The sequence below is a fragment of the Peromyscus eremicus genome, chromosome X, assembly GCF_949786415.1.
Source record: "Peromyscus eremicus chromosome X, PerEre_H2_v1, whole genome shotgun sequence".
NCBI lineage: Eukaryota > Metazoa > Chordata > Mammalia > Rodentia > Cricetidae > Peromyscus > Peromyscus eremicus.
Genome location: NC_081439.1, coordinates 7,424,702 through 7,441,207, shown reverse-complemented (window position 1 = coordinate 7,441,207; position 16,506 = coordinate 7,424,702). Strand labels below are relative to the sequence as shown.

The 16,506-nt window shown below is 39.3% G+C and overlaps 1 protein-coding gene across 3 annotated transcripts in view; it reads right to left on the bottom strand.

Annotated features, from left to right (window-relative positions):
- Nucleotides 1-16,506, bottom strand: part of Cask (calcium/calmodulin dependent serine protein kinase) — a 338,698-nt gene that overhangs the window by 53,715 nt on the left and 268,477 nt on the right. For all 3 annotated transcript variants that reach the window (XM_059249986.1, XM_059249987.1, XM_059249988.1), the window contains exon 12: nt 866-943. In XM_059249986.1, coding sequence (XP_059105969.1) covers nt 866-943 — 78 coding nt within the window. The remainder of the gene's footprint in view (nt 1-865; nt 944-16,506) is intronic.

Sequence of the window (16,506 nt, the reverse complement as noted above, 5' to 3'; positions counted from 1 at the left end):
TGGTAGCCCAGGCTGGCCTCGAACTCACAGAGATCCACCTGGCTCTGCCTCCCGAGTGCTGGGATTAAAGGCGTGCGCCACCACCGCCCGGCTCAAGAAGTATTTTTAAAAGGAAATGTTTATTTGCAAAAAAATTTAAAAGATCAAATAGTAAAAACAAGGTATTTACTAATGGGGTAATTTCTACATCATTCTAGTAATAAGAAAAAAATTACACAGTCATTGTATTATATCCATAAAGATCAACTAGAGGCATAAAATGTTTATTTCATAGTATTAGGCCCAAACCAACATATTTTGGTTGGTAATACATCAAATTCTATATGCAAATGGAAAAGATACAAAAAACGGAAACTACTGTGTTAGGGTAATGGGATTCTGGGTGAATTTGGGTTTCCAAGCTTTCTGCAAAGCCATGCTCCTATAACAAGCAAGTATGAAAAAGCTTGTGGCAAATCCTTTTATGCATTGATGATGCATAAAAATGACTTCTTTGAATTCTGATATTTAATTGTTATACAAAAGTCAACTAACCTCCACATAATACCACATTAAAAAAGCAACTCAGATTTTTTAAAGCACGTCTATTTCTACCAGGTGCAGTAAAATAACATTAAAAAAAGAAAAGACTATATTAATATGTTCATTTACACAGCAAAACCAGAAGGAGAAGTCTGGGAACTACTGTTGCTGAGACTTTTTTCTTCTCCAGGTGGATGTTCAATGATAAATTTAGCAATCTCAATCTGAGTATGAGTCAAACTGCGATCCTAAAGAGCGTGCCTCTTAATATGCAGCAAAACATCTTCAGTAAAGGTAGCAAATGTGACAATGCTGAACACTTTGAGAAAAAGATGTCACTTACCTCTTTGGCTCTCTGTACTGCATCGCTTGGAGGATTCCTGATTTGTGGTGAAGACTTTGTGTTAATTTTGTCATAGAGCTAAAAAGCAAAGGAGAAAATACAATCAATACTCAGGATGTTTTGCTACAGTTTACGGCTTTCTGTTTCAACAAACAATATTTTCCTCTTAAAAAGTCAGGGAGATGATGTCAGTGAGTCTTCTTTGGAAATGTTCATCATTCAAGGGAACTTGTCAGAATATGAGTTTCATGTATATCTTGTAAAGTAAATACTTTTGAAGAGAGGAACCAAAATTCTATCCTTAGCAATTCACACTTGTCAATATAGCAGCCATCTGAGTGTTTCCCTCCAGACAGAAGCAACATTCACCAACGTGAGTATGCAGTAAAATGAAAGAACCGTTTCTGGCCAAGAAGAGTCTAAAGAATTTTCACAGAAACCTAGATCTTGGGAAAGGGCAAACCCAACTCCTTCTACGAAGGAATGTTCTCACAGGAGTTTTTGCTTGTCTTACTAGGGATGTTCATTGTCAGAATCAGTGCTGGAGCCCTCAGCAGGGAGTCAAGGACAGAAACTTGGTCTCTTTTGACTTTGCAAATTCAGAATGTAAAAAACGTCTAAATAAAGCTATACCCTCTCCCGACAAACATGAAAGATTCAAGCATCAACTTGCTAAAAAACATTAATTTAATTCATCAGAGAAAATACTCTGCAGTTTATTAGTGTAATTAAAATGCTAGCTCTACTTCAAATGGAATGGCCCACAGTCAATAGTGTGCTTTGAAAAGTACAAAGTTAAAAGTGACCTTGGCTAGTCTGATGGTGTCTATTTCCTAACTTCTCTAAAACATTAATTAAGAAAGTACTACTTAATTGAAGACTGAATAAATAGTTTAAGCAGAAAAGTAAAATGCTACTCTACTTAAAACATTTTAGGGTACTGGTAGTATGATGTTTGGCCAAATCCTTGGGAGAATATATGTGGATGATCTCTGTCTTCTTAAAGTTTACATCTCTAGTGGTTGTCAACAAAATTTGGAATAGAAAATGTACTTTTTTATAGAAATATGTCTAGGCAGGGTCTTATTATGTAGCCCTGGCTGGCCTGGAACTCACCACGTAGACCAGACTGGCCTCTTGCTTATAGATATACACTTGTCTTCAAACTCAGAGAGTTCTGTCTGCCTCTCCCTCCTGAGTATTAGGATTAAAAGTGTGTACCACGATGCCCAGCTTACAGAAATAATGCAGTGATTAACTTCCTAGACTAACTTATGAGAAGAAATGAAATACTTCATATATAAAATATTAAGAAGGAAACCTCAAAGTGAATGTCACCCACTTCAAAAAAACCAAAACAAAAAAGAAACCATCATTTAGGAATATTTAAATATATTACAATTGCAAGATGAATAAATCCTATAACATTGTGTTTGTAGTTAATAGACTTAAATTTTTATTGATAGTGAATACCTTGTTGTATTCTTAGCAAAATAAAACAATACATAACATTTAAAAAAGACAGTGGGCCTGAGAGATGGCTCATTATATAAAGACACCTTCAGCCAAGCATGCCAACATGAACTCAATCCCCCCAGGACTCACATGGTGGAAGGAGAGGACCAACTCTTGAAGGCTATCCTCTGAAATCCACACGAGCACATTCCCATTAACCCCCAAAACAAAATACAATTTAAAAAAGATTAAAAAAAAATACATTTAGTGGTTCTGGGAGTGGTGGTATTCGCTTTTAATCCTAGCATTCCAGAGGCAGAGGCAGGTGATCTATGTGAGTTTTAGACCAGCTTGGTTTACAGAGTGAATTCCAGGACACTCGGAGCTACATGAGAGACTCTGTCTCAAAAACCAAAACAACAGCAGCAGCAGCAACAACAACCATCACCACCATTTAGTGGGCCAGCAAAATGGCTTAGTGGGCAAAGGTGCTTACCATCAAGCCTGATGGTTTGAATTCATTCCGTAGAACCCACATGGTGGAAGGAGAGAACAGACTCCCAGAAGTTGTTCTCTAACCTTCACACATGTACTGTGGCACGTGTGCATGTACACACACACACACACACACACACACACACACACACACATACTAGAAGTGTAACTTTAAAAAGACGCTTAGTTATCCCTGATGTCAAAGTATTAATAACTAAAGTTTATAGAACTTAGATGAATAATAATAATAACAGTAAGAGCTCAAGGCCATTTAAAAGAATAGCAAATTCAATTCAAGGCGTTTTAGGCTGACTGCACTATCACTTTACACTGTTTACACTGCTAATTCTTTACCTAAAAAAGCTTTACCTTTTTGTAACCAAAGACCTGCTAACGCTACTTCCACCACTTTCAAATATGATTAGTATTGCTTTCTATTTACACAATTAATAAATGCGTATCAACTTTCACTCACAGAGCAACAAACACTCACTCTTCCAAATTTCTGAACCTGGAGACTTGATTTTTAACCTGGTCTTACTATCCAAGTATAGTCTGCCAGTGTAGTTTTTATAAAAAAGTTTCAGTACTAGGCACAGTACTCAGGGCTTTGACTCTGCTAACATCTAAGAACTACATGTCAGTATACTGTCTTGAAGACTTTTATCTGGTGCCTATGAGACATTTTTGAGCCTCACTCTAGACCTACTAGAGGTGCTTTCATCTGTTCTGTGGGTTTTTAGAAATCTTCTATCCAGTACTAACTCCACGAGATGGAACCCATACCTGACACTGCTTGGGTGACTGAGAACCTGAGACTAGAAAGTCCAAGGACCTAGAGTAAAAGCAAATACCACTGCTCTAAAAAAGAGGAGTAATAAAATGACTCCTAATGACATTCTGTAATATTCATAGATCAGTGCCTTGCTCAGCCATCTCAGCAGAGAAGCTTTTTCCTGTAGCAGGTGGGAACATATACTGAGACCCATAGCCAGGCAATATGCAGCCCTAAAAGAGATATCTCCATCAAATATTTCCTTTCAGGGCTCAGAGAACAGTGTGGAAGGGGAGGCAGAAAGAGTGGAAAAGGCAGAGAGGATGGAGGACAGCAAGGAAACAAGGCCCTCTACATCAACTGACTGATGCACAGATGAAGTCAGAGATGGAGACAGCATGCACAGGGCTGCACAGGGCTGCACCAGATGGGGCCTAGAGCTGAAAAGAGAAGTGGACGCATGCCCTATTCCTAACCCAGAAGCTGTCTCCGATTGATAACCACTTGTGAGTGAAAATTTGCTTTTCTCCAAGGGAGTCTCACTGGGAAACAAACTACTCTTAAGGGTAAACTGCATGTCCAGCAGTAGGTGGCCAACAGAAAATGAACTCAATGACATCTTTGGAGGTTCCTTGTCTCATAATGTCATGTCAGGAAGATCAGATTCCTTATTCTGGTGTATACATAAAATATATGAATAAATAAAACTCTCCAGTTCTCAAGCAATTCAGATAAGAGATAATGTATATTAATAGGAATAATGATGACTGCTTCTTTTATTGAGCGTTTACTAGATGCTAACTACTAGTCAAAGATCTTAATATACATGCACCCACTTAACCTCAGCTAATTTTGCAAGGCTGGTGCCTCTGTAAATGTTAGTTATAAAATGTTATTCCCATTTTACAGATGAGGAAAACAGACAACAGTGAAGTAAGAACCACAGTTTTAGCTTTAGGATGACTTCATGGGTGGCATGCAGGTGCCTGGAGTCTCATCACTTTCATGGCCATATTGTAAGGAAGGTGCTCAGATAAAACTCCTCTGTGCCTTTGGTATGGCCTGAAACATGCATGCACGCATGCATGCACACATACACACGCTCTAGAATTCCAAACTAAGGCCAATAGGCAGTCTGTGGCCTCCAGTGTACTAGGAAGCTGCCAGTGCTGGTGCAGGGCTTGGTGAGCGGCAGTCAGCGTTCCTTCCACTCTTGGCCCAGGCCTTATTCTGCCTACAGAGGCAGAAGCAGGGCATGTGTAGGAGACATAGGAGAGAACATATTTGATTTCCCTTCTCCTCCTTCTTGTCCTTTGCCCCATGTAAAGTGAAGGGTATGGGGACCCTCCAGAAAAGCTTACACAGGAACTGGAAGTGGTGACTAGAGCTCTTTGCATTGGTCTCTGGCCAGGGCTTGCCGAGTTGCAGCAACTTACTGGCCCACATTGGTGCACTAGGAAGGTAGCTTTGTTCAGAGAATCCTTGGAAAGACTCAACATGTGATATTTTAGGTCTTAAGTGAAAAATGACAAGTGTTTGCTTCTTTTATGCCTCACCTGGGGTGCCCCCCAGTATATATTAAGGAAAGAATGTGTGCTTCCTATGAGTTAAAGAAACATCTCAGAGGGTAACCTGCCCAAGGCCATTCTGATGGAGTCCTGTCCAAGAGGACTGTCTGCATAGAGCAAGAAGACCCAGAAACAGGGGATATGGGTAACACCACGGGCAGGAGACAAGAGTGTGCTGCTGAGGCTAGCTGCAGGCTGTGCCAACAGGGCTAAAGCTGCCCATTTGTAACCCAGGACAGCGCCAACACTGGGATGCCTGCCACATTCAAGGGCATCAACAACCGAAAAGGAAGTGGCCGTCTGATGTTCGTGATATTAGAACATGCTGTGTAAGGGCTTCTTTCTCTTCTCCTTGACCCTTGAGTTCTCCAATATAAGACAGCAGCACACACTGTTTCCTCAAAAATGAAAAATTTGAACTTGTACATAGAAATTATAAATATATATTTGTAAAAATGTTGAGTACCACAAAAAGAAACACAGCAGAAATACCTATTTTAGCTGGTCTCTTTAGCAACTAGATACAATTTCTATTTGATCCTGCTTGCACATTAAAACTTTTCCCCTTGAAATTAAGCACATTTTGATCATATTTAATTCTTTTTTGGATCTTTCATGCCTGCCTTACTTAACAAGATTGTTAAGATAGAGAAGACCTTAGCTATCAATACAATTCTATTCCTTCATTTTGAAGAGAACGTTACAGTTTGGATAAATGTCACCCGAGCACCCATGTATTACAAGTCTTGTTTGCTAGTTTGTGGCACTAGCAGAGGTGGTAGAAGTGTGAAGATGTGGGACCTAGTAGGAGAAAGTTAGGTCATTGGGGCTGTACCTTTGAAGTAGATAACAGTATTCCATTCCCTTCTTCTCTGCCTCTTGTATGTCATGAGGTGGGCAGCCTCTCCTGCGATGATGCCTTCTCACAGGCCCAAAAGCAATAGGGAGAACTGACTGAAACTTCTAGAACTATGAGCCAAAATACATCTTTCTTCCTTTTAGGCTGATTATCTCAGCTATTTTGTCATAGCAACTGAAAGCTGACCAATGCAGAAGTGAAAACTAACGTCTACTCAGGTGAAATGCCACACTAGGGTTACACAAGCAGAGCAGCAGGGCATGATAACATGGCCTTTTGTCTCACACCAGATCTCTCTGGATTGTATCAGAACTTAGTAATACCTAACAACTAACAACCCATGCGAGGGAGATGCCTTTAGTAATATTTGGGGGTAAAACTGCAGAAAATGTCATTCACAGACTACAGAAAAAATAAAGTAAATATGAAAGTTCTTAGTCAATCAATTGCAGGTTTTGGCATGTTAAGATCTGAATCTGATCCTGGCCAAATAGAAATTTTTTAGGCTTTAGGGCTATCTAGTCTCTGTCACTACTGTCAAAGCCTGTTGTGCTGTGTAAAAGCAGCTGTTAAAATGAACAGACATGGCTGTGTTTCAATGAAATATTTATCAAACAAGTGGTTGGTTGGATTTGGCTTGAGGGTGAGAATTTGTAACCTCTGCTCTAGGAATTTAAATTCAAGGTGGTCTGGCAACATTACAATATATTTCTTTTTGTTATTTGCATTCCTTAAATCTGAAGACAATGAAGCGTATTTATAAGGCTGGCATGCTGAAGCAGATGGGGAAGAGGATGGGAAGATGTTAATAAATTATTCTTAGACGGAAAACAGGGATGTGGAAGTCTATGACTGTTTGCATTCTTTTTCTAAAGAAATTAGCCACCCAAGTTCAGCACTATATATATATCTCCAAACCACACACATAGCATGAAGGCCAAAACAAGGAAATGTGAACAGCTGCAAGGGAAGCAGGCTGTCTCACACCATGTCACTCCCAGACAGGCCTGCTCCCAGCCTGTCTCTGGCACTGTGTCAGATGGGACCACACACAGCCACATGGACACACTTCACCTCTGTCTCAAGGAGAGTAGACGCAGTTCCATTGACACTGTAGATGTTCCAAACAAAGCAGAGTAAACTCAGTGGTAATATTCAGTTCCTATCTCCTGAGCATGTACTTTCCAACAGAAAGATGAAATAAATTAATATATTACTTTTAATTTACTTGTAAAGCATTCAATGAAGCTTCTTTTTCTAAATGTCATACTTTATTACATCTCACTCTTGATTTAGTAGTCCTCAAATAGAAGTGATTGCTCATTGTTTTATTTATCATTGAATATTTAAAATAGAATTAGTGGGAAGACGCTATGAAATAACTATCCCTGGGTTGTATAACCCATTTTCCCCCACAGAGAAAACCATATCAAAGGACAATGATATATACCACTTGAGACAAGATTATAACTTCCTTTTTTTTTTTTTCAAGACAGGGTTTCTCTGTATAGCCTTGGCTATGCTGGAACTCACTCTGTAGATCAGGCTGGCCTCCAACTCAGAGATTCACCTGCCTCTGTCTTCCGAGTGTTGGGATTAAAAGCGTTCATCACCACCACCCAGCATGATTATAACTTGTACAAGACTACAAGCATGGACCAAATAATGAATGGGCTTGTAGAGCTGCAGAGAACATTGAAGCTCTTTAGCAAGCACTTAAGGACACTGAAGCAACTTCCTGTTGGAAAAGAATTCAAGTTTGTACTTAGCCGCAAAAGAATGAAATGTGCCCGCAGGCCCAGTAAGACAGATAATAAGAGGATGAGCAAGAGTGCATGAAATGACAGCCATGAGATATGAAACAGATTATCTCAGTAGGAACTTCCTCCGTAGTTCTGTGAACCATCTGCGGAGGAGCTCGGGGAACAGGAACCAAGCTCCACTATCACACCTTAGTGAACCGAGAAGTGATAGGCAAAAGGATTCTTTTTCACTTATAATACATTGAAATCCAGCAAAATGTTAGGGAAAGGTAGGGGATTTCATACTAAAATACAGGGAACTCACAAGCAGCTATCACTTTGAAGAGGATTTTTTTGAAGTTGTAAATTGGAGAAAAATTTCTGAGATCTAAACTCTATTTTCCTGTACAAGTTAACAGACCAACTTGATGTCTTCAGTATAAACACCTACCCAGGAGGCTTGAACAGAGGATTCTGGACAGCCTGGGAAACCCCATCTCTTAAATGTAAACAAAACCAAAATTGAAAGGCCCTTTCGAAGATGTTGACATAATTAAACACGAGATAGTGCAAAGATCGCATGATGCGGCCACACATCCTTAGTATCATTAAACACGAGATAATGCAAAGATAGTCCATACAGGTCTGAATATTGTAAAAGAAACATTGTAAAAGCTAAAATGGAATTTTCAAAAAAAACTAAGGAGCTATAAATTTATAAACTCCAAGAAAAATGTCTTACACATTTAAGAATGATTATGCATCATTGTGATTCTGTGATTTATAAAAGGATATCAAAACCACCAGGGTATTTTTTATTTTATGGAGTAAGTATCTGTCTATTCTATCAGTACCATTTTCCCCTTATAGACTATGGATTTTTCAAATCTGTTTAATTAAAAAATACCCACCGCTTTGTGTGTGTGTGTGTGTGTGTGTGTGTGTGTGTGTGTCTGAGTACATTCCACATATGCTTAGGTGCCCACAGAATCCAGAAGAGGATGTTAGCTCCGCTGGAGCTGCTTGACACAGGTGCTGTGGGCTGAACTCTGGTACTCTAGGACTGCTATACCATCTCTCTAGGCCCCAGTTTATTTCAAATAGTTAAAGAAAACATTCAAATATTAGTCGTGCAGATGATTCTCCATTGCAAGGAGATCATGCATTGCATGCATTAGAAAGGTGTACTTCCATTGTCTTTGAACAGTATCATTACAGTTTATGCTATGAGTTAACTTTCCCTCCAAATATTCAGAAAACAAGTAAATTAAGCACCTTTTAGAAACTGTAAACTAAACTTGTGTTTCATCCCAAGAAGTATGCTAAATCCTCAGAATCTAGTGACTAGAGTAAAGCAGCGAGAGTCCTAGTCTGGAATTAGCTTGTCCTTGGGTAAGGCCCAGCTCATACTGAACAGCTCAAGCTGGAAATGAATTGGGGGTGTACTAGTGGCTGGAAGTTTTTGAGTTAGATGTGCCAGGAAAGCTTAATAGTGTAATAATAGCTTACTAGTGTAATGTTAGCTTAACAGCATAACAGTGTGTCTTAAGTCACGTTTTCGTGGGGAATATATCCTGAAGTTCTAAGAAGCAGCTCAGCTGTCTGGTAATACGATAGTCTAAAGTAAAGCCAGGACTGAAGTTTGCTGTGGGCAGTGAAGATAACTGAAAGATCACTATCTTTGGGCTAACTGAAGAGTTCCTGAAAGTCAATTGTGGCGGCATTCCTGCTGAGCTCCTGGCTTGGCTCCAGAGAGCAGCACCCACCCCTAATCCTTCCTTTGTTTAATCACACCTCTTGTTTCTCTTATCGCCCTGTGTGAATCTTATTTGAGAGTCAAGGATCAGACAGTCCCCCAAGGATCAAAGGCCTATGTGAAACTTGGTCCAGGAAACCCGGAAGACGGAGGTACCTGAGAAATCAAGTAATTTGCACCTGGTATTTGGTCTCTGGGAACTGCTTTTGGGTTGCTTTGAAGGTATGGAAATTAACTATCTAAACTGTTATAAAGAGTTTCAGTCCTTTGAGGCTGGATCCCCCTGCAGCCATGACAGGCTAGATTCATTCTTAAGATGCCTCTGTGTCTTCGTTCCATGGACCCTCGTGAACCCACACACTCATGTAGCAACCACACAGCTACAGTCAATAAATGCCTTCATATCCTGGCAGCAAAATGCTGCATGTAGACCCTTGTTTGGTGTAGATTTTATTTGTGTGTGTACAGCAATGCTTTTGTTTCAGTCTTAGTTGAACATTGCTGCTGTGGGATGTTCTGCATGTCAAATGTGTTGCTCCGATTGGTTAATAAATAAAACACTGATTGGCCAGCAGCCAGGCAGGGAGTATAGGCAGGACAAACAGAGAAGAGAATTCTGGGAAGTGGAAGGCTGAGGCAGAGAGACACTGCCAGCTGCCGCCATGACAAGCGAGATGTAAGGTACCGGTAAGCCACAAGCCACGTGGCAACTTATAGACTAATAGATATGGGTGAATTTAAGATATAAGAACAGCTAGCAAGAAGCCTGAGCCATTAGGCTAAGCAGTTTAAATAATATAAGCGTCTGTGTGTTTATAAGTGGGTTGTCAGACTGACAGGGCTTGGTTGGGGGCTGGAGAGAAGCACCAATCTCTCACATTGCACTTCAGGGATTTACTTTTGAGTCCAAGAAATTAAGAGCTGCTTGACCTCTGAGTTCAGTCTAAAAAGCTGTCCCTTTGGTGGCGATGTCTCGTGATTTGGCAGCTCTTCCTGAGAAACTGAGATATCAGCCCCAGATGACCTAACTTGATTGTCATTTTTGAGTTGGCAAATAGCTTTAAAATGAACTTTAGAAAGAAACAAATCACATCTGTTCTTGAGCAAGCAAAAAAAAAAATCAAAACAACCTCCAAACAAAACAAAAATCAGGAGGGAAAACAATCAATCACAGGATATGATATAGGCATACAGTATAGGCAGCCTTTATTCTAATAAAGCCTTTTAAAAGAATTTATTGCATGCGTACATTTGCTTGGACTCATGGCACACAAGTGGAGGTCAGAGGACAACCTGAAAGAGTTGATTTTTCCTTCCATCATTTGGGTCTAAGTCGTAGGTAGCACTCATGCTGTCAGCTTGGTGGCAAGCATCCTTATTTGTGGAGCCATCTCACAGTGTAGGCGTCTTTTTGTTGTTTTTATTTTCTCTTCAGGACAGGGGATGGGGGCAGGGGTTTCCTAGGCTGGCCTCAAACTGGATGTCCTTGGCCTTCTGCCTCCAGCTTGTACTGACATTACAAGTATGTACCTGATTTATAGGGTGCTGGGGATGGAACCCAGTGCTTCAAGCATGCCAGGCAAGCCCTCCATCAACTGAGATATTTTCAAATATCGTTTTATTTGAAATAAAACCCTGTTTTAAGAAAGCCTCCGGGGAGAAGGCACTTTTTGATATTAAAGACAAGAGTTTGCCCAACTGTGAGATATTAACACTTTGATATGAATTTACTTCCTATTTTTTAAAGTGTTAAAACCTCATTTACTAGCCCTATTGTTTTTACATATCTACGATTATAAGTGAAAACTATTTACACTAAGAAAATCTCACTATCTACCCCACTGCTTAATAAAGACATTGATATTACAAGGGATTGCTTTTGGAAGCCATAGTAACTAGCAAAAACAAATTAAAAAAGAGACCAACACAAAGTTGAGAAGACAGCAGCTGTGTTGTTGGATTGCTAATGCTGCAAGCTAGTCATTCATTTTTTTTTTTTTGGTTTATTTTCTTGAGACAGGGTCTTGCTGTGCTTTGCTCAGGGTAGCATGATCCTAGCATGATCCTCTTGCCCCTGTCTTCTGAGCACTGGGGTTACAGGTATGTACTTAATTTCTTTTTTTTTTTTTTTTTTTTTTTTTTTGGTTTTTCGAGACAGGGTTTCTCTGTGTAGCTTTGCGCCTTTCCTGGAACTCACTTGGTAGCCCAGGCTGGCCTCGAACTCACAGAGATCCGCCTGGCTCTGCCTCCCGAGTGCTGGGATTAAAGGCGTGCGCCACCACCGCCCGGCTGTACTTAATTTCTTAATTAGCCACCATCTTCATACCTTCAGTACAGAAGGTAAGAACTCTGAAAAGCTTTAGTTTTGCCTCTCATATGCATACCCTAGATAAAGGTTGGAACTCCATTTTGCCTTGGCTTTCCAATGAATCTAAAGTATAATAGAGTCTCATGCACACAGTTCAATTCTGCGATGTTTACACAAACTATACTTGATCTTAGCCAAAAGGCCGAGAAGCTGTTTACACAAACTAAAAGTCATAATAATGAAGGGACTTGCCTAGAACTCTACTATCAGCAGGTTATTGAAATGAACATACTCTTGAAGTGTTTCACCTGCTAACTCATAAAAAAGAAAAAGCAACCATTCCCTCTTCAATGGAGCACATCACGTTCCTTTCTGGAAAGAGCCCTCTTTTCCTTGAGAATGAGCAGAAAGAGGGGCCAGTACTTATTGCACTTCAAAGGCTCTTAGAAAGGTTCTTTGCTTTCTGATAAAGTAGAATATAAAGAGAGAACGGCACTCAGAGTGGGTGATACTGATCCTGGGACACATTGATTTAGTATTATAGTATCTACTTCAGTACTGTAAAGTCAATTTTCAACCCTGGTTTATGTAATCCATTCAAACAGGAACCAGATGAAGCCCTGTAATCCACAGCACATTCAGAGAAGACCGTGCATTCCTTTAAAAATAATAGTGACTATAGGAACCAACTTGGGATCCAGAAGAGCAATTTTGTAAACAAGGAACCAAAGCGGAAATCTCTGTGATCAGCACTTTGAGAAGTTGGTTTGTCCTATTACATATTTTCCATATAACATGGACAGTGGATGAGTGGGCAAACAAAACGCAACATACACACATACAATAGACTACTATTCAACCTTAAAAAAGGGGGAAATTCTGATACATGCTACAACATGGATGAACCTTAAGGATTATGATGCTAAATAAAATAGGCTCGTCATAAAAAGACAAATACTGGACTAGTGAGATGTCTCAGTGGGTAAAGTTTCTTGACCCAAAACCTGTTGACCTGAAATCAATCCTTAGGACCCACATGGTGGAAGGAGAAAGTCAGTTCCCAAAAGATGAACTCTGATCTCCAGATGCACTATGGTACATGTGCGCCTAAGCAACACACACACACACACACACACACACACTTTAAAAAAATTAAAAAGAGGTAAATACTGTGTGGCCCACTGAGGTTCTTGGAACAGTAACACTATAGAGACAGTGAGCAGAATTATGGCTGTCATGAGCTAAAAGGGAGAGGGGATAGAGACCTTGTTTTAGTTTTAGTTCAGCCGAAGCAGATGAAAGAATTCTGGAGACAGATGGTGGCAATGGTTGCACAATAATATGAATGCACTTAACCCCACAGATCTGTACACTTGAAAATGCCCAAAGTGGGGCTGGAGAGAAGGCTCAGTGGCTAAGAGCAGGTGCTGCTCTTCCAGTGGATCTGAGTTCAGTTCACAACTGCTATAACTCCAACTTCAGGGGATCCTACATTCTCTTCTGGCCCCTGTGGGCACCTGCACTCACATGCATATGCACACACATACATATAATTAAAAATAAATCTCAAAAAGTTAAAAGTGATTTATCATAGGAAACTTTTTTAATATATAGAATTATGACACAAATTTCTGTCAAATTAGCCTGGATTTAACTTTTTCTGAATCTTAAGATGATTTCCTTTATGAACATAATAAATGGTTTGATTGGTGTATGCCAGTCAAAGCCAAAATAAAACAAAACAAAACATGTAGAAATGGTCAATTTCATGTTAGGTTTGTATCATAACCATAAAAAGTTCCAAATGGTGATGTTATATTATATAATATCTGCCAAAATCTGTGAAGTTTGGGAAGTGGCAAATACATACTTGAATGTAGATGGAATGATCAAAATAATACTGTCCTGATATGCCCTCCTCAGTGATATATAATGTTTATAACTCATAGTGTTTCCAAAGAAGCTGCTGCTCCTTTTTCTTCATTTGTTTTTGAGATATGGTCTCACGTATCCCAAGCTAGTGTCTATGCATTCAGGCTGTTGTCTATGCATTCTATAGCAGAGGATGGCCTTGAACTTCTGATTCTTCTGCCTCCATCTCCTGAGTGCTTGGACTATAGGCATGTGCAACTATATTTAATTTTTGGAGAGCTGGGGATTGAATCTAGGACTTTCTGCATGCTAGGTTACAATTGTGCTATCCAAGCTACATCTCTAGTTCCTAAAATAACTTTATCTTGAAAAGATACAAAAGTGCTAAGATAGATTTGAAAAAACCTAATTGCTTTCGCTCACTTCTAAGGGCTTTTTTGAAGTCCACGGTTTGCCCACAGTAAGTGGATAGATTGATGGCTTCTGGTAAACATATAGCTGTGATGTTTCATCTTGACTGTCAACTTCTTGAATCTGGGCATGTCTGTGAAGGTACATTCTAGAAGGTTAACAAAGAGGGAAAACCCTAGCCAGGCAGTGGTGGCACATGCCTTTAGTCTGAGTCAGAGGCAGGTGGAACTCTGTGAATTTGAGGTCAGCCTGGTCTACAGAGTGAGTTCCAGGACAGCCAGGACTATGTAGAAAGACACTATTTCAAAAAAACAAAAACAAAACAAAAACAAGAGGAAAGACCTCTCAGAGGGGGCAGCACCTCACAGTCTAGGGAAAAAGGAGTCTAAGAGAAAAACAGTGCTGCTTTATGCCTGCCTGCCTTTGTTCCTTGTTGGTAAATATATCTTATCTTGTTGCTGATGGGGCTATGGCCATTTTTGCTGACAGTGGAGTCCATCTTTTTCTTCCAACATGGACAGAAGAGCAGCAGCTGTCTAGGAATTCTCCAGTCCTTGAGTACCAGATTTGAATTGCTGAGGTATCCAGCCTTGTGGACTGAACAGTTACTGGGTACTCAGCCTTTCCAGTGTGTAAATAGTCACTGTTGAATATCTACCCTACATTGTGTAAGCCCCTTTGTAGTACATATTCATTCTATTGGTTCTGTTACTTCAGAGAACCTTAACTGACAGTTACATAATTATTATCTCAATTCAGTTTTAGAACATTTCCCCCAATTCCCTTTTGTTTGAAGAAATCTTTGTCTATTCCAAAGCAATAAAGATTTGCCCCTACATTTTGTTTTAAAGGTTTTAGGGGCCATGCCACCAGTGATGTACCTTAGTGGCAAAGTACTTGCCTAGCATGCACACAGTAAATCCCAGGTTTACTCCCCAACACTACAAAACAAAACAAAATTTATAGTTTTAAACTTTTACAATGAATCTAGGATCCATTTTGAGAGAATTCTTGAGTATGGTTGTAAGAGTCCACTTTCACGTCTTTGCTTATGGACTCCAACAGTGGTACCTCCATTTAAAGACTATTCTTTTGTCATTTAATTGCCTTGACATTTTTCATGAAAATTAATTAGTTAGAAATCTGAGAATTTATGTCTAAATCTCTTTTTGTTTCATCAGTCTATATATCTATTTTGTTTTCTATAGCTTTATAGTAAATATTGAAATCAATTCTCTTACGTTATTATTCTATCATCTTTTTGACATGTCCATATAAATTTCAGGATCACCATGTCAATTTCTAGTTCTCTACTGCTCCCTCCCCCAATGCTGGGGATGGACCTTGGAGCCTTGTGCAGGGTAGGCAAAGCACTCTAACCCTGAGCTACCACTTCCCTGGGTCCCATTGTAGTAATTTCTACAAAGAAATACTGCTGGAATGCTGATAAGAACGGTACAGATCAATATGGAAAAAATGCACATCTCCATTTATTTATCTGGTTCTTATTTACTTTCTTTTTACAACATTTCAGTTTTAAGCACATAATCCTTATGTTCAATTTATTACTAGGTATTTTTCTTTTTTGTGATAATATTTTCACATTACTTTTGCTTATATACAGAAACACATCTTATGACCATGGTAAACTTACTATTAATTCTAATAGACTATTATATAGATTCTTTAAGATTTTCCATATGTAAACCAGGCATAGTGGTGCATGCCTTTGATACCAGCACTCAGGAGGCAGAGGCAGGAGGATCTCTATGAGTTCAAGGCCAACCTAGAAAGTAAGTTCCAGGACAGCCAGGGCTGTTACAGAGAAAAACCCCGTCTTGAAAAAAGACTTGAGAACCAAAAACCAAAAAGAAAAAGATTTTCACATTTCTGTGAGAGGATAATTTTACATTTTCCTTTCAAACCTTCATGCTTTGAATTTTGTTCTTTTCTTATTAAATTGCTTAGAACCTCCAGGGTGATGTTGAAGTGGTTAAGAGTGGATGATCCTTTGAATGGATAAATAAAATGTAGTATAAAAATATTCTGTAAAACTCTGCTACAAGAATATAAAATCATGTCATTCATAGCAAAGTGGCTTGAACTGGAGATTATCCAAGTTAAGTGAAATAAGCTTAGGAAGAAAACCGTATTTTCTCTCACATGGAGAATCTAGATTTTAAAAAAGACACAAATGGCTATATGGGAAGAAAAGAACAATGGAAGAAGGTTGGGTGGGCAATACAGGATAATGGAGAATTAAACATAACAATGCATGAAAATGTCACAATGAAACCAATTATTTTGTACAATCCATATATGGTAATAACTTTTTAAAAGTAAGTAAAAAGAAGTGGACAACCCTTGCTTTATGCCTAACTGTATTTGTTTTCTGTTGCT